At 41.4% G+C, this 19,019-nt stretch overlaps 1 protein-coding gene and 1 long non-coding RNA gene across 3 annotated transcripts; one reads left to right on the forward strand and one right to left on the reverse strand.

Moving 5' to 3' along the window:
- Positions 1 to 589: 589 nt before the first annotated feature.
- hif1an (hypoxia inducible factor 1 subunit alpha inhibitor) lies at positions 590 to 8,863 on the reverse strand. The gene is made up of 8 exons (XM_084709721.1): positions 8,406 to 8,863; positions 6,364 to 6,614; positions 5,747 to 5,895; positions 5,363 to 5,508; positions 5,133 to 5,239; positions 3,875 to 3,938; positions 3,491 to 3,601; positions 590 to 3,125 (listed from the first exon to the last, which is right to left on the reverse strand). Exons 1-8 carry the CDS (start codon positions 8,583 to 8,585, stop codon positions 3,063 to 3,065), a joined length of 1,071 nt encoding a protein of 356 aa, XP_084565847.1. The 5' UTR covers positions 8,586 to 8,863; the 3' UTR covers positions 590 to 3,062.
- Positions 8,864 to 9,129: 266 nt separating this feature from the next.
- On the forward strand, positions 9,130 to 17,633 carry LOC146268034 (uncharacterized). 2 transcript variants are annotated; one of them, XR_014768772.1, is made up of 4 exons: positions 9,130 to 9,351; positions 14,251 to 14,320; positions 14,474 to 15,234; positions 15,379 to 17,633. It is a non-coding gene; the product is annotated as an uncharacterized LOC146268034 (long non-coding RNA). The 2 variants fall into 2 exon arrangements; XR_014768771.1 differs by having other exon boundaries at positions 9,131 to 9,351; positions 14,251 to 14,316.
- Positions 17,634 to 19,019: the final 1,386 nt, after the last annotated feature.

Genomic DNA, 19,019 nt, shown 5'->3' on the forward strand with positions numbered 1-19,019 from the left:
ACCCTCACTGAAGTTATCCAAAGATTTTTGATTTTCAAAACCGTTTGTCTGGTACAGCCAATCAAAACTGGCAACAAAGCAACCAAACAAGAAGTTGGGTCATAACTCAGCAACTCTTTGAGAAATTAACACCAACCTTGGTAACTCTGAACTCTCTTCTGAGGATGTCAAGGTCAAGGTAAACTTTATTATCCACAAGTAGGAAATTCATCGGATGTCCAACCAATTTGGTGTCATGTGATCCTGGGCGTGGACGTAGGAAGCAAAAATGCAGAGCTTGATTTTAGAAGCCGTTTGCCCTGTACAGCCAATCAAAATGAGCCGTAAAGCCAGCAAACAGGAAGTTGGGTCGTATCTCAGCAAATCTTGGATGGATTCACACCAAACTTGCTGCATGCACTCGGAACCCTGTTCTGAGGATGTCCAATATGTTTTCTGGGTCATTTGAATGCTTGGCCACTTCATTGCTGCTTGCAGCTATATTTTGTCTTGATTTTGTAAAAAAAAATCTAACATTACTATATTTGAAATTCATATTCTGTTGTAGGAAATCTCCCGTTGTGTCTAATCTGGACCACTTATGACATCCTTGATTTCAGACAAGTTTTATTTCAAAGCTACTTGCACAACAAAATACATTAACCAGTCATTCAAACCAGTGCAGAATTCAGCAGACAAAAAAAGTGCAGGAACAGAAGAAAAGTATAGTTTTACATTTCTGACAGAAGGATACTAATGACATAATACCAATATCTTCACAAACCATGTAAAAGAGTCACATTTAAAGCCTTAATTTAAATTAATCTTAGAAAATAATTCTGCCTACTTCTAGTGCAATTCCATAACAGACCTAGGCACGTGGTACAGTACAGGTGAAGGGAGGAACGCACATACAGAAACCACAATTCAACTTAGGTTCAGTGAACTGAAGAACAGATACTTGAACAATTTTGTTGTATAACCAACACACTTCCATATTCTTTGATGGAACTAAATGTGCTATGCACATGCCAAACAAATTACATTTGATTCATTTTCAGTCACCTGAAAATGAAACAAATCCCCATATTTAATCTAATAATACACATGTCTTAAAATAATTTCCTTATATACTGTAAATCCAATGTAATTTGTTTCCAAAAGACAAATTAAATTAAATCTCGAACCAAAAACACGCATCTCCATTAAATAGGTCTCCGACATTTGTCAATGATAAATTGGATAAGCTTACACTAGGTCTGCTAAACTATCATGATCATTATTCAGAATGACATGAATTAATTTCACACACATATTCCTGTTTTGGTAACAAACATGCCCCCATATTGGCAAAGTAATTAAAAAGTGTTAGAGAACCTTTAAATATTGTTCATCTACTGCTTTTGATAGCTATCAATCAATCAGCTTTTTAATCATTAGGACACAGTCTGTTTGGCAAGTATCGCACAACATGTCATTTGAATCTCTGAGTTACCGCCAGCTGTCTGTTTGCGCTGCTTAAAGAAAATACTTCACAATGGCACAATAAGAACCATGATTCCTAATCACTTTGACACCTGTCCAAACAATAACAATGGGACTTTTTGCATAAATGCATTCCTTAACTGGGATGCAAATTAGCAGTCAACTATTTTGATTGAAAAATGTAACTCAAACACACACAAAAAATTGTCCATTTCATTCAACTCTAGGTCAAACAATTTCAAAGCAAAATGTCAGCCAAATCTTCAATAACTGAATGAGTAATGCTTTGAATTTACACTAGCAATATAATAACTGTAAACCAAACTAACCAAACATGCAAGAGTGACCTGGACAAAGATGGGTCATTATGTATTTAAGCTGTTGGTACTTTATTATACCTCAGATGAAGCATTCTACCATTAAAGTTACATCTCAAATCTAATTTTCCACCACTGCTAGTGGCAGTTATGGAACAAAGCTGTCTGGCTGAAGCCACTAGAAGTCACCCACAGGGTGAATTACACAAGTGGGTACAGCATTGCGATGCATTTAAAAAACATACAAATTAACAAATCGGTCACATTTTGCTAGATTTGCTAGATGGGAAAATCTAGCAAAATGGCTTTTATAAGAGGGTTATTTTTTCTGTCCAAAATAGACTGAGCAGTTATGATTGAAATGTTTGCGTATGTACTTTCATGCCCTGACTGGTGGTTTCCATTTCAAGTAACATTGATTATCAAATAACAAACAAATGTAGCTTATTCATGAAATCAAAGATATGAGCAACATACAATCACAAAACTATTTGTAAATTATTAAACGAAAATCACATATCGCATGAACTATCACATGTTCCTTCAGTGTTGTTAAAGAACATTTTGGGCCGATTTTGAACACTGGCCAGCATTTTTAAATGTATTTTATCTGACAATAAAATACTGCTTTCTGACACCCATTGATTAAATCAGCCATATCAACAACCCCCCCGAACATATTCTTTGTTAAAATCTTTACAGGTATGCAAAAAAACTTTTAAGAAAGTCAATCCTGTAATTTAGCTCTCAAATCACAGTGTAGCTAAGGCGGAGTGTCCCACAATCACTGTTATATCAGGGTATTCCTATTTTGCAGTGGTGTTGACAGAGCAAGAACTTCTGGCTTATAAATATCTAGATATATTGTGGTTAAGTTCCCTATACCAACACACCCAAGCACACATTGCTGATGCAAGGATACTTTACTCCCAATAAAATACCTATTGAGTGTAAAACATGTATTCAATACCAGGCAATCATTGACAGCATGCGGAGAAGAAATGGACCACTAGTCCATTCTCTTCCTTTGGCAGCTTGAAACTCCAATAAAAAAAAAGAAAGTGTCAGGCAATTCGAAGCAGAGTGGAAGATTTCCCCGTCTTTCAGGGTAGCCTAGTACTGCCATGCGATGGTAGCTCAACAGTCCAAGTTTGCATGCAAGTGCACTCGTGTCCACTCATACTAGACGTGTACACGCACACACACACACACACACACCAACACAAGCACTCTCACACACAATTTCAGCAGCAGACTGGTAACTGTTTCCAAGAGGAGGTTCTAGCTGAATCTCTGGTCCTGGTCGTATCGCCCCTTAATCATCATGTTCAGCAAAGGTCCGACCTGCCAATAAAGTTGTTTTCTCCCTCAGTAAATTAGACTCAGAACGTCAATCAGACAAATAAAATACTTTTCGAACCTACAGGTGTGTTTTGAGAATTCTCCTTCTGTGTCCTCAGGCCTTTGTAACACAGATTACCCTTTTACTGTACTAAATCAGGTAAGGCATAAATATTCCCTGTAATTGGGTTGGACTGAGGGCCAGCATGCCACTGGGATTCCATACGTGCACTATTCACAATAGATGACCTAAATACAGGGGGAGCAGTGGAATGATGTTCTAGAAATGGAGGAACATTTGCTCATTATATTGTCTGAATGTTGTGATTGGAAGTTGTGTGGTGTGAAACAGGGTTTCACAATCTTACTTCGTGTGGGTCTCCTAGTGCTTCTCCCAGCATCTTCTCTATGTTCCTCATGATGGCCACCTTCTGATGGGCTCTCAGAGGGTACTCTATCCTCTTGGGTGTTGGGGCACCCTAGTGTAATAGAATGAATGAGTTTAAAAGCCAAACAGACACAACAGGGGCTTGTTCCATAAAGCGTGCCAAGAAAATATGGGGATTAAATCCGAAACCTGACTTGAATCAACCTAACATAAATCAGGGCTAAAATGCTTCCCATAAAGGATCATTCCAGTTTCCGCAATCAGAGATGTGTGAGTCAGACTAACCGGGTTGGTAAACTTGCTTCATGGAACAGGGCAGGTCAATTATTCTTATGAAGAAGGGGAGAAAAAAGCGGTGTCTCACCTTGTACCAGAAGTTAACAGTGATAGTCACTCCGCCACTCAATAGGGACTCAATGTGATGCCACCTAATATAACAGAAGAGAGCAGTTTTATTTAGGAAGTTTATATATACATAGAACAATGCCATTCTTACTGCCATTCTTGATAATACACGGAAAAATAGATAGATGGTAAAATATGTGTTTAATTAATACTGTACTGAAATGAGGAAAATTAAAAACACTAGACACATCAAGGATAAGTAAAGCAACTGAATGCACATAACCACAATCTGGAATGCCACAGCAAAGGGACTGAATCTAACAATAATCCAGGAATCTCTCTTTGTATCGCAATTATCTCGAGAACCAGACGCTGTATGAAAATTTGGGTCAGCAGGTGTCTTGCTCAGGACTCAAGGACATGCAGTTACATGATGTAACATTGTTTGGATGAGCTGTTCGCTTTGCAATAGGCCTAGAATAGTACACACCTTTGCATTAAATAACTGCAGTTAAGAGATGTCTTTAATAATGTTTCAATCTTTTTTTCAAAAACTGCTTCTTATACATGAATATAATGGGATGAGATTCAATGAAATTAGAAAGAAAATTGGGAAAGGGTCGAGACACAGATGTTGTCTTCATAGAAACACGAATTGGAGGAAAAGTTACCATCAATCTATTCTTTCTTTTTTTATACAGAAGGGGTTTTAAAAAATGTTGAGGTAATTGTAATAATTAAATCACACTTTCCCTTGTATCGAACCCCTTAATAACATTAGAAGACAGTTAGGTAAAAACGTTGTGGGGAAATGGGTGCAAATCAGTATGAGAGTAATAGTGTCAGGGTCAGCAGACTAGAGGTACTGGTCCAGATGGCCAGTGGGAAAGGAAGGGCTGTTCGACATAGTTCGGCACAGCTGCTCAATATTATTTCTCCGTCCACTGACTTCCACAGAGGGGAACTCAGCTGACCAACTGCCCCGCCATGCAGTCGGTTCTACTGTGATATGGTAGACTGCTGGCCTCTTGCAGGAACCCAGAGGTCTGTGGCTCATGTCAGGACCACAGTCTACTGGATTACGTTTCACACCTCAGCCACAGTTGGAACAGTACACTGGCATTAATGTGAGAATAGGACAGATAAACCGGCCGGTGGAAAAACTAGAAAAGTAGCAAGCCTCCATAAACTGATATCTACTGCTTTATTTTAAACTCAGAATGACATGGGGTTTCATCTTAAATTAACAGACATGCTATAAGTAGAGCACTTCTTACCAATACATAGGGATGTAGAGCACGTCCCCTGGGCCCACAACAGTCTCATAGCCCACTAGGTTTTTGAAATTAGGAAACCTCTCATAGTCAGGGTTCTCAAAATCAACCTAATAAATAGCAACAACAAAAAGTACAAAGGTAAAGTTTTCATTAGAAACGGAAATTAAATTACACGACTGACAAATAACCAAATTCCAAAACAGAATTGGCATTTAACAAGACACACTTACCTGACTCTGTCTGTCACAAGGGTGGTGTACAGGGAAGGGGTAGAGACACTCAAACTGGTCTGGAGGAAACAGAATGCACCTCTTGTGCCCTTTAATCTGAGCAAAGAAGTTCTGTTGCTCATCGTAGTGAGCTGGGGTCACATTGCCTGCAATGAGAGTGTGTAGACCCCCAAAATGATGGGAACGGTCCTTGATCATCTCCAGCACTTGTTCCCTATTAGTACAGCATGTCAATTTGGATAAAGGATCTGCTTAATGATTAAATGTAATAATTGTAAATAGTATTTCTATGGAGTGACTTGTCTATAAATATAAAGGGTCATGCTGTAGGTACAAAAGGGTAAACAAACAATCAAGATAATGTAGATGTCCAGAACCACTTACCCTCCATGCCTATGAGCAGTAAGTTAGATGTAAGTTGTCCCCAGTTGCGCTTGGCTTGTTGTTTGTTGATCCAGTTCCAGTTAAACCCCAGGAAATCGACCACAATCTTCCTTCCCACTGTGTCATTCAAGGTCTGCTGCAGGTACACCCTGGCACAATGTTGATTGACACAGAAAGAAAACAAATAAAGGCTCACCACCCTAAATAAGTACTTCATGCTGGCACACCACACCAGTATGTAAAACTCCAGCAACCCCACTGTACATTTCTTATAGAAATGGATGTGCATTAGTGCTTCTGCAGTGTGAATTGTATTTGATTTAATACATTTGTATGGATAGGAAACAGGATAAGTGTAGGCATAGGTCAGTAAGTGATATGAGTGTGTGTGTATAAGCCAAGTCAGATCAGGAAGCTGTTTCCCATATGCTCCTGTATAAATGCGTAGTCATTGGCCCTTTCCTGCATTGTGGTGCATTATAGAATTTCAAAAGTCCAACATAAAATTCCCCACTGAGCACATCCCCAATGCAAATACCTAAACAAATGTTATACCACAAATACAATTGTGCATTATCATAGTACTAGCAATATTCAACAAAAACAATACAGTTTACCTCTCCTCTCCATCCAGTTCTTGTGTTTCATGCATTTTGTTGACAAATTCTGAGAATTTCATTTCCATCCTTCGAGACTTGGGGACAAAGTTCTCAAAGTTGACCGTTTTCTTCTCGTCATAGTAGAGGAACTTGTGGTTTTCGGCAATGTAAACAGAGAAGTCTCCGCTCCCAATGTTCTCCTGAAGGTAACCTATGTCCCATTTCAGAGCTGGATACACTAGATTTGTGTCCGTTAAAACCACAGGCTCCTAAAAACAGAAAATGACATGCATGCATGTGAAAAACTAAAAGAGAAACTTGTCGAACTACAGCAAATCAATATTATGTTTTACGTGTTTCAATTAACTTCCATACCGTTGTGGTATTGGGTAGCTAGAAATTAAATATATGGAATTGGTTGACATTGTTATGGCAGCTGACGAAACATTTATCTTTTTGTACGTAGCAATGAAAGGCACACCTGTTTCTGACCAGGAACTTTTCTAGAAGCAGTAGTACACGAGTAATACAATTCGTTCGCTGGCAGACAGCGGGATTGATGGTCGCGTTGGAAATGTTTTTTTTTTTTTTTTTGCAAGTGCTACGTGACTGAAGGAACGTAGGCTGGGGTAGCGCTTGGCGACCAGAGCTCAGCTCGGCGCAGCTTGCTTTTTCACTCAAGGGCTCGGCTGCAGTTTGAGGGTAGACACAAAACAGCCACATTTGACTTTAATTTCAAGCGCAGCCTAAGTTCACAGTCAATTTGATCTCTGTCAATTAATGAATGTTGCATACTTTGTAATACTGGGGCCCATAGTCCCCCACTTTAAATGCAACAAGAGATACAGCGCGTGCGTGCATCCTTAATTCGAAAGGGAAAGTAGTGTTGGATGCAGCAATCGAGTAATGACAAACACACTTCCATCTGCGGTCTTCACAAGCTAGTTCAAACAGCTAATCAGCCTTGGATTGATAATTGAACACAATGGATTACAACTTGCAATAATAAATTGCCTAATAATGGAAAATTCCAACACGTTCATGATATGCCAATTACTAATGACATAACTAAGCAAATAGGTAAATGATGTTGTGCCTTATTACCTTGTAGATGCCATGATGAGATCTACAGGCAATGCATGATCCGAAAAGGCACATAACGTGGTAAATAAAATGAAATTGCTGATCCATGCTGTCTTATGAACCTTATGTTTCTTGGACTTCTACTGACAGTAAAAGTTTACTTTAAACAGCTTGAGTGCACGTTTAATAGCCTATTATAACCTCTGTCAAACTGGCTAAAATGCGAGCTTTATGTACACAGAAAAGCCCGTTTGCTTTGCACAAATGTTCCACAATAATTGACTCATCACTGTTTAGCTATACGTTCCTATGATTGAGTCCAGCAGTAGAAAGTGAAAAATGTGATAATTCACAGGACTGATACCGAAGCTAAACAATCAGTTCTGATCCATAAAAGCCCTTACTGAACAACTAGCAGTTGAACACTAATATATCTTACGATGCATAGCTTTCGATTCGGACAATACTAGGTTTTTGCTCAATCATAAATCAGACTTGAAGCAACTGGGAGATCTGGCTAGGCTTATGAAAGGGGAGGGTCAACAACAGCCCACCAAATTGAATGATGGTAACACAAGACCGCTTTATCACTTGAATATTTTGGTGACCTGGAGTGTCTGCAAATAATGTATCTACAGATTAGGATCATGCACATGGGTTGGAGTTCTGCCACAATACTTAGTAATGTTGCCATACATCTGTGCTCTTGAAGGTTATCACGGCTACTGTACCTCAAATTAAGCTTGATGATCTGAAATCCACACAAACTATATCTATAATCAGTCATACAGTTATATTTAGCTTGCTGTAACATAAGAGCCACATTTGGCAGAGCTGGCTTCACAGGAGCATGTGTAGTTTGAATCGGGCTTACATGAGCCGCGGAGCGTTAGCATAACACAATTAGGGATGGAGATGAGTCTGTACTGTTGGTCATGCTTCACAAACAGTCAGTATGAACACAGTAAAGTGATTACCTCATTGTTTATAAGCAGCTCGGCTCTTGGATCCGTATGAGAGAGTCTTGGTATGGGTTTTGTTTGAAAAGGATACTTTCGAAGTTGAGTTTCGTTCCAGCCAGTGCTGTTTAGTTCAGTAAATGCAGCACCGCTTTCGGTTGACGACTGATCAGACTCCACCACTGTTGCTGCTGCCATGTCCGTTAAGTATCGAAGATTGCCGTAAGACCCGTCAACGATTTCCTCTTGAGAAGTTGACTCTCTTCTGAATCTAAAGATTCACTCACCAAAACGTGCCATACACACGACCATTCCTTTACGATCCAAGAAAATTGGAAAGCTGCGCTTTAACCAGCTAGCAACACACGCTCCAAACCGTGGCACGGCCAGTTGCAAACACAGAACTGTGTAAACAGCGTTGACAGCTAAAGACAAACGACAGGATTTCAGGGTGTCATGCAGGCAAATAGTTGAAAGATTAATCAAGACAGAATAGCCACAGCGACATCTAGCGTGTTGGCAGTCTAATTGTTAAGTTAAACAGAGGAAGTCAATTTAAATAATTCCAGTGCGCGGGTCACATTATGGGCGGTACGCGCTGAGCCTAAGGCACCAAGGTCTGAGGGGGCACCAAAAACTTGCCAACTGAAAAATCATCATAGTTATAATAATTATAATGCCGATATTATTTCCGTATAGAAATATTATGCACCTTTTAGGGCATGTATATCACAACACAGGCAGAGCAAGAGATGTATTTAATTGCTCCAAAAAAGTCACGATGGTCCCCCCCTTAAAAAAACAAATACACACTCCCAAGCTCGCCGTGGGTGCCCTTTCCTATCTCAGTCAGTGGCCTGACAAACTTTGACAGTAGCCTAGGTCAACTTTTCGAAAATGGCCTCAAAAAGACAACAGGAGTCAGGGGCAGAAAAAAGGGCGTGATGATGCCCATGCATCACTGGTAAGTTCATGTTTACAGTTTTTCTCGATTGGTTAGGCACGATTTTTGTCGTTTTGTTTTGTTTTTCAAAACACCTCACACAATTAGCACAACCACACACCCAATGAGCAAAACACCTCAGATCCTTTGCAAAATGAAACACGCTTGTAAAAACTATACACTCATTTATTAAAATCATATTTTGTTACCATATGAAACACACGTTGCATATGACTTAATTCTGTTTGTACCAGTTACACACTGCTGTGGCAAATAAAACCTGCACTGCCGCAGCATCGATTTGGTCACAGGCCTCCTCCATGGCCTGAATGAGGGGTGCCTGAGGCCGGAGATCGTACACCTTCAACCGCCATGCCAAGAAAAACTCTTTGATTGGGTTAAGTAATGGAAAGTATGGTGGAAGGTAAAGATTTGTGAACTGTGGAAGGTGGTGAAACCAGTTCTGGACCAGAGCAGAGCGGTGGAATGACACATTGTCCCAGACGACAATGTATTGCATCTGGTGCAAGTGGTTAAGTGCAGTGATGATGTTTTGCAATCGGTCCCAAAATGTGAGGATGTGAACTGTGTTATAAGGGCCCATATTGGCATAACGGAGGAGGACCCCACTCTGGGTGATGGCAGCACAAAGGGTGATGTTACCCCCACGTTGCCCCGGGACATTGATGATAGCCCTGTGGCCAATGATATTGCTGCCTCTCCTTCTACCTCATATATATATATATATATATATATATATATATATATATAATTCCTGAGGGATTGCCTCAGTATCCATCTGTAAAACTCTCTGAAATACAGTGAAAGACAAGATTGTGTAGTTCAGCATAGATTTAATATACAGTACATTTACATGTAAAAAGGTTTGCAACATTAGAATGCTAAAGTGAACAATACATACCTCCACATACTCATGTCGCAGCCGTTTGACCCTCTCTGAGTTACGCTCAAAAGGCACTCGATAAATCTGCTTCATCATAACCTGATTTTTGGTCAGGATGCGTGTAGAAAGAGAGACCTGATTGACATCATGGAAAATGGCATGGTCGCCAATAGTGTTGGCTTGGATTTCTCTGACCCTTATTGCATTATTGGCCAGAACCATGTTAACGATCTCTCTTTCTTGCTCTTGGTTGAATATGGGCACCCTTCCTCCTTGTCGTGCTCGACCCTCAATGAAGGGGGCCCCCACAGGAAGGGGTATCAAAAGTGCTGAAACGGTGCATACAATAAGCAGCTGTAAACAGATTATTTTGTACCTGTTTTCTCGTCAAAAGGTCCTATTGACAGATGCCACTGTGAATCTGCTTAGATTTGGCTGAACCTGTAGTCCAGCCTCCCTCAGCGTCAACCCATGATTTACTACATGGTCAACAAGTGTGGCGCGAATTTCATCAGACAAATTTGGTCCCCTTCTTTTAGCCTCTCCTGCTTCAGGTCTTCCTCCACCTCCAGGGCAGGCTGTCTGAGGGTAGGTGAATCTCCTGGTCTCAGGGCATAAGTTGTATTTTTCTGTTCTCAGGGCAGGGAGTCAACTGTCTCCTCTGGTCTCAGGGCAGGTTGTCTGAGGGCATGTGAATCTCCTGGTCTCAGGGCAGGTTGTCTGAGGGCAGGTGAACCGGCCTGAGACCAGGAGATCCTCATCCTCTCAGATGTGTATAGGTCAAGAGGGAGTCAACTGCACTGTTCGTGTGCAAGATGTACAGGCAGTGGGGGGTGATTAGTGCCAGGTAATGTTAGCTAACACAGCTAGCAACAAAGAAGACAATCACTGCCACCACCGCTACATCGCTCTGCTATTATGTGGATAGCTAGGTCGATAAGGCACCTAGCTATAACTATCTAGCCTCACCATTATGCCATGCCGGTATTACCATTTAGTGAGATGAGACCTGAAGTGAAGCCAGACCATTCCAGACATTACCCATACCTTTGGATTTACAGTGCTGCTTCAAATTGATGTCCAGTTTCTTAACACTTTGTTATTATTGGCAATTTAAAGTTGCAACTAACCTAGATGTGTCAAGACCAAGACCCATTCAACACGGTACACAATAACCAAACCCAGATATTATAATTTATGGAATTATTCAATATTAAATCAAACCACTGTTCAGGTATGTGCCAATACAGCACAACACTACTATCTCTACAGTAGCTAGCTATAGCTGAAATGGCCACACTGATGTCGTCCTTTTATTATTTTGTCAGCTAGCTAGCCGGATAGCCAGCCACTTGGCCTAAAGTTGCCGACTTCCAGACCGGTGATAGCCAACATACCACCTAGGAAGACATGGCAGTGATTGTTAGCTTTGCAGACGAGTTACACGTCACACGAGCAAAAGCAATGTTTACAAGGTAACTTCAGCGCTACCTCATTGCTATCAAAGACCAAGTCCCCACACGTAGGCTACTAGCTCACCGCCATCACTCCAATCACAAAGCTTATCTACATTGTATGCTTTTCGGCAGTGCGATGCCACTGTCACCCCCATACAGGTAGCATAGCTATCTGCTGCGTTGGTCTGACGATAACCACGCCCCTCTCGTTTGCATGTGAGATCTGAAATAAATACAGCACAGAAATAAATGTGGTGTGGAAATACATGTGGAAATAAATACACGCAATAAATATGGCGTGTAAAAGTCTCAAAAAATAAATAAATGTGGCTTTAGGAAATAAAAGTCCCATGAAATAAATAAATGTTGTCTTTACAAAAACGTCATTTTGAAATAAATAAATGTATTTATTTATTGATGTTGGTAAATGGATTCAGCTATATAATTACATCATGTTATATTTATGAACATCTTTTAGTTTATTTCATAGCCGTATTTATTTATGTATGTATTCATCTATTCATTTACCTATTTATTTATTTAATTTCGACTAACTCAGCGTTCCATAGGAAAATGCTGCACGGCACAGTCTCAGCAAGCAGGGGTGCCTGCAGCTGCCTGAAGGGGGCGCCAATATGCCAATTCCCCACAAACTGAAATGATAGATAAGAGAAAGAGATGAGCGCAGAGATGTCTACTTTTTAAATGCTCGTGCCCCCCCCCCCCCCCCCCCCACACACACACACACACATGAAAATGCCCTGTTTGCCCGTGCCTAAAACCACCCCTGATCTGTATTGATCACGTTAGACGTTTTTATTTCTTGGGTGTTTCGTGTTGGTAAGTGTTAAGGTTAGAATCACAAGAGTTATACATAGATTTAGGGTTAGGAGCTAGGGTTAGGAGCTAGGGTTTGGAGATAGGGTAAGGTTTATAGTTCAGTGTTAAGGAAAACCGACATTTGAATGGGACGGAATTGTGAGGCCCCATAAGACAATATAACCTTATGAGTGTGTTTATTTCAGAATGAAGAACACAGACACATATCATGTGCTGCTTTTATTGGTGTTTCACTCTCCAGGAGAATACTGTAAACCAGCCTTTCTAAACCCTGGTCCTCAGGGACCCCCTGCCCTGCATGTTTTTGACTTTTCCCTGCTCCCATAAACCTGATTCAAATGAATGGGTCATTATGAAGCTCAGCAGAAGACTGATAATCACCCATTCATTTGCATTAAGTGTGTTGGATAAAGGAAACATCCAAGCTGCAGGGCATTGGGTCCCAGAGGACCATGGTTAAGAAATGCTGCTCTAACCCTCATTTTAGCCTACCATGAAGCAAATTCAAAGTGCGCATGATTTATTTTTGTTAGCTGGCTTCACCAAACCTAACAACTGCAATCCCGTGTAAATCAACTTGTTAAATCACTCCAGGTTTTCCCAATCAAGCGATGAACGTGTTAACATAAAATGGACGGTGTTTGCTCCATATGATAAATCGCAAACAAGTCATCCAGAGCCCCAAATTTTACACAAGATTCGCAATATAGGCTGCGTGTTGATCTGTTATCTCGAACATAACGGTTAGGTGGGCAGGCAGCATTAGTTACCATGGCGATTTAGCCTGGTAAAAAGTGAACCACCGTCGTGACATGTAAAACCCAGGGGTAAACCCTTATATCGCCAAGCCTGGCTGGAAGTTGGCATCATCCTCACCATATACAATAACGGTCCTTGTAGGACTCCAAAGTGGTATGACTTCAAACCATTTTTGCATTCTCACATGTTGATCACCATTACACACCACCAGATGGCACCCTACACCCACTAACTACATGTGTGTGACGCCTTGGCTTTCATGTTTACAGTGGAATCTCTGGCCGCATGATCAGTCCCTAGTAACATACAACTAGCAACACTGCAGCAGAGGGTGTGAGTTGTGGCATTGCATAGGGGGCTATATACATATCTAATGATACAGCTTTACAACAGAGTCTTTCCATAGGCCTATAGTAAATGTGTTTAGACCGGTGATGAATTTGTAAAGCACAGTGGGGATTTTTGGAACTACAGTGAGCTACATGAACCACGTGATCACGTGTCGGCGAGATCAAAGCGTGTCGCAACACTTTTTCTATGGCTCTTGGAGAGCCTAACCTGTCAGCTGTGTTGTCGATGCCTCGAGAGAAAAAAGGAACTGACAGAGATGGCCGTAAAGCAGTATCTCTGGCCGTACAATGTGTAAGAGGTCATTTTAAAAGGCTCTTTAGAACAAAAAGGCGACACCCAGCAGTGTGTATTTTTTTGCCTCCCTATTCAAATTCAACAGTCAAATTACTAGACACAAAATTATATCCTGAGAAAAGTGGATTTTGAAGGGTAGAGCTCCATAGACCGCCATTCATTCTGTACTCGCCCGTTAGCGCCCTCATATGGAACTAGAGTGGAACTGCAACCAGTTCAGAAGCCGGAAGTTTCCTGAGAATGGCAGTTCTCCACATATTAGACATTCTCTGGTAATACTGAGGCGAACTGCTTCATGTTTCTTTTTTTATATAGGACCTGAGGATATCATTGAGGAAACATTATGCCTCGCAGCTGTAGGAGAAGACCGCGCCAGGAGTGGTGGGTAAGCTGGCTAAGTGCCACCCACAAACAGATGAGATAAATTCATTTATCATGACAATGCTACTTAAGGGTGTTGTGAAGAAGTCCTCTTTGTGAGTACTGGAGCACTGACCCCATGCTTGCAACTCCTTTTTTTGCTTCCCTGTTCTCACAGGACCGCATTCTCCTCCATCTCTGCAGACCTCATTTTCAAGACAATGAAAGGGCAGAAAGTGACCACGAAACAAGATCAGGAATATTCTACATGGCATTACCACTGCTTTTGGTCGGGTCTTTGTTCCTTTCAAGGATCTCTGTAAAAATGAATCATTGATGCTGTGGAAAGGTGGGCTGCGCTTCTGTCAATTCATACTGGCAAAAAAGGCACAGGTTTGGAGTTTGGAAACATCACACAAGTTCTTGTGTGATGTTTGTACTGGCTATGTTCAGGACATGCTCATATACACAAGATCCACAACGGACATCCATCATTGTGATGAGCTTGGGATTTGTCATGACCTTGCTTGCTCCACACCTGAGAACAGGCCATGTACTATATGTGAACAACTGGTACAGCAGTCCAACCCTCTTTCAGCTTCTTCTGTCCCTTGGAACAGGTGCTTGTGGTACTGTGCGGGCCAACAGGAAGAGGGTGCCAAATTTCACCTGCAAAATCATAAAGGGAGAAGTTGAGTTCAAGGAAAACGGTCAGCAGCTTGCAGTCCAAGTAGCATGACAAAAGGGAGAGGCATTTCCACTGTGCTTAAATCCGCAATGGCTGTGTCCTGGATTACAATAGGAAGATGGGAGCCGTGGATAAGAGCAATATGTTCAAAAGTGACGTGCCGTGTGCAAGAAACACTGTCAAGTGGTGCAAGGACATATTTTTTCACCTTGCTGTCCTCAATGGCTTCATTGTCCATCGCCAACTGTCAAGTGAGAGTATTCAACAATACATTTTAATTCACTATATTTTTTATCAGACTCATGCTTTCACAAGTACATAAAATGTGTCATTCTAATAGAGCTGGCAGTGTTTCACTCAAATCTTTTCTTATTTTTTTCTTCTCTTTCATGCAGGGAATACAATGCCTTATCAGGAGTACATGACGTTCCTGATACGGGAGATTCTTGAAGTGCACCACACAGATCGGCATTCATCAACTGGTGGCCGCCCTGCCTTAGACAATCCTCTCCGTCTGACAGGCAGGCACTTCCTCTCTGAACGCATGTGTGGTGCATTGTGGGAAGGCAAACAAAGCAAATCAAGTGAACCAAATTAAATTATTTTCAACTTCATTAAAATGAGAAGCATTTTTGCGATCTGATTACTTCTTGTAATGTACCAAACTTGTGTCATTGTAAACATTTCACACAGTTTCAAGATGGAGAAACGTATCATCTGTGTAGCTAGCTGCACATCCATTCCTTTTTGATTTGTCTGTATTTGTAAAGAGACATTAATAAAAATAAAATGCAAATTAAGGCATGGCACAGGGTTGCATATTTGTCTGTGATGCTGGTGTTTTTTTTTTTTTTTACTTTTAAATTCAGTACATTCACACATGAAGTAGTTCTGTGCTAATTGGCTAGTCAACAATGTATGCTTAGCACACATAACATTCATATGATTTGCTGCAGAGAATGTGGAAGTCAAAGCCGGTGTATGGTACCGTAGAGGGGAGGCGAGATGACCACATCATGGGACAAGGAGATGGTACAACGGGCCTCACAACTCTGGAGAGTTAACACCAGGTGATTAAAGATACATTAGGTCTCACTACTCTGTGGGTCTAGAGGGGGAGACAGAACCGGTTTTAGGCGGTGGAGGATGTATCCCTTTGCTCAGAGGAGGATGTATCCCTTTGCCCCTGGCACATCATCTGACCTTTTAGGTCTGCCCCCTGAGACATCACCAGACCCTTGGACTGCCCACCTAACTGCCCAAAGACTTCCTTTTAAATCTAATAGGATGAGGACATCCTCGCCCCATCGTCTGCTGATCAATCACCTGACAAACACCTCCCTCTCAGGAGGGGTACAAGACCTGTGTTGCCTGCACAGATCTGGCAGAACTCTCCGACTTCTGTCAAGACTATTCTCACGAAGGCCTTTGTCTTCTCCACTCTACAAAGTGAGACTGGTAACATTGACGGGTATCGCCGATCTAGATTGAGACACCATGGTGTATTGTACTCATTGTTTGATTTGCATCATTTCATAATTTATTAAACTACAAAGAACTTGGTCTGGCATTTAAGGGCCAAACCTGATCTCAGGGGGTGTCTTGGACACTGATCTGTGCTTCAAAGGAGGTGGGGTGGCATCCTGGCTTCCTCTTGTGGGTGTCTGGATGGAACCTGCACTGATTAGCGCACAAGCTACAGATGCCTTGAAATGCAGAAGATCCTTGTTTTCCAAACCCGACTTTTTGTAGAGGTGCCAGGCAACAGTGGTCACATCCAAGAAGTGAAAGAAGACTCGGATGTACCACAGTTTGTTTTGCAGCTGAGAGGATACACTGTGACACACTGATCCATGAGATCTACTCCTCCCATACGCTGACTGTACAGTTTGGAAGAAAACGGCCTTTGGATGTTGAGCGTCCTATTTTCTTTCTTGCGCCATGTCTGGGCCTAATCTGGTGGGGACTGGCCAATGCAGGAAGAGACCATGCGGATCGCTGAACTATCAAGCCAATGTGTGACGGTGAGCTTTTCAGCGTTGCTGACAACAGAGCAAGCTCCTCTTCCTTCTGTTCTGAGTTGCTTTTCACTCTTCAGCTTCAGTTGCGCTCCATGGAGCCTGTTGATTCTGTATGTGCCAGTGTCATAGATGCCCTGTTGTTGCAATGCCTGAGTGAGGGGAATGGTGGAGAAAAAGTTGTCAAAGAACATCTTGTGATTCTGGTAATGTAATGTGAATGTGATTATTTTGCTGTATGTCATCACAGAGGCGCATGACTACTTCTGCATCCATTCCCAACTGACTGACCTCTGAGCCTACCCAGCGAAAGCCTGATACGCTTCCAAACTATATGTATCCAGAGGACTCTACTCTCACCCACACTTTCACACCCCAACGTTTGGGTTTTGAGGAATATACAGCCTGAGAGACAGGCAGCCCTTGAGGGGAATAATCTGCTCATCAATTGATAAAAATGATTCTGGATAGACCGCTGAATGAAAGGTTTTCTTGAGTGCATCTAACACTGGTCTGATTTTGAAGAACATATCAGCATTTTCTGTCTCCTGTGTGTAATTATTAACAAAGTGAATGTACCTCAGAATTTGCTCAAATCTGTTCACTGGCATGGCATTTGCTATCAAATCAAGATGAGAGCCCATCCTCTGATGACCAGAACATTCCTGATCTTGGGTATTGAGGTATGACATGACCATATTGATTCCTAGAAATGTCTTCATTTCATTTTTAGGTAAGACCAGATTTTTTTTTGAACTTCCTTTGATGTTACCAAATGTTATTTTCCAGCGAGGGTCTACTTCTATAGAAGGATTGACAACATATTCAGTTTTGACACTCATCTTGGATTTTTGAAAATGTTGTTGCACTTAAAACAACTGGCCAATGGGTTGCAATGTATGGGATGATGCAATAGTATCCACTGGAGTGGCTGATGTGCAACTAGACCATCAACCCAGCATATAAGCATTTTGAATAGCTGTCCACTGTGTCCACTATACATGAAAGGGTTATGCAAGGAGCACACAATGCCTTGCCCTACCACTGGGCAACACTAGAGCATTTTCTGAGGTCATGCCCTCATTTGACGTTTAATCAAAAGTCTTGGGATCACCCTGCCTTTTGTGGCTGAAAAGTTTTTTGTGATTTTTATGAGTGCTGTTGTTTGCAGGACTACAAGAGTTCAAGTTAATGTGAAAACTGAAAGGAAGAAAATGGAAATTCAAACGAACTCCACAACCTTACCTTATTAATGTGCAATACAAGGTTTTGACCATCACACAGCTATGACACTGTTACTGTAAAGCACTATACTCCAAACCTGCATCATTAGGGTAAGGGTTGTGGTGGTCTTTAGAATTTAACTTTCCTTTTGAGGCTGTTCCCAAACCATAACTTGATTTTATTTATTTATGTATTTTTTATTGTAGTTTGATCCTAACAAACTATGGGCCACACTGACAGTGAAGTAGTTACAAAAATACACCAGCAGATGGACTCATTGCTCTGTTACCAGCCGAAAACCTCTTTACCCGGTGATGAAACGTGTTTAAATATTGACAGAGTATTTCAAAAGTGGATCTCTATCTTTTTTGCTCTTTCAAAGCAAACACTTGAAATACTCCACCAATATTGATAAATGGTTACAGAAACCCTACATTGCTTCATTGATTACCAGGCAAAATACAAGCAAGCGTACCTTGTATTTTTACAATGTGCTGACTGCTCACATGGTTCACAATTGCCCTCTATCGACCAGTTTTTACCTTCTAAAATGTATCGCAAAGGACCAGTCAGTCAATCAGATACCATTAGCACCCCTTCTAGGTTTTATGCCATCAGCACAATTCCATTTCCACAGCAGGGACAGAGCAGGACCTCCTGGTGTTTTCCCATGCTCTGTGTTTCCTGTGCAGACAACTGAACCAGGCTTATCCCTCTGATGCCCTTCTTTTCCCATTCTCTTCCGTAGACAGATATCCACAGCATGGGAATTGGCCACCCCTGCTGTGCTGAGA

This window comes from Hypomesus nipponensis, chromosome 11 (genome assembly GCF_054491055.1).
Source record: "Hypomesus nipponensis isolate SF chromosome 11, ASM5449105v1, whole genome shotgun sequence".
Lineage (NCBI taxonomy): Eukaryota > Metazoa > Chordata > Actinopteri > Osmeriformes > Osmeridae > Hypomesus > Hypomesus nipponensis.

What these genes read in the sequence shown, in the direction of transcription:
- hif1an (XM_084709721.1), bottom strand. Translation starts at nt 8,585, where the DNA reads ATGGCAGCAGCAACAGTGGTGGAGTCTGATCAGTCGTCAACCGAAAGC. An exon ending in GAACTGGATGGAGAGGAGAG is followed by an intron (nt 5,896 to 6,363) that starts GTAAACTGTATT and finishes ACATTGTGCCAG; the next exon opens with GGTGTACCTGCAGCAGACCT. An exon ending in CTGTTAACTTCTGGTACAAG is followed by an intron (nt 3,602 to 3,874) that starts GTGAGACACCGC and finishes CTATTACACTAG; the next exon opens with GGTGCCCCAACACCCAAGAG.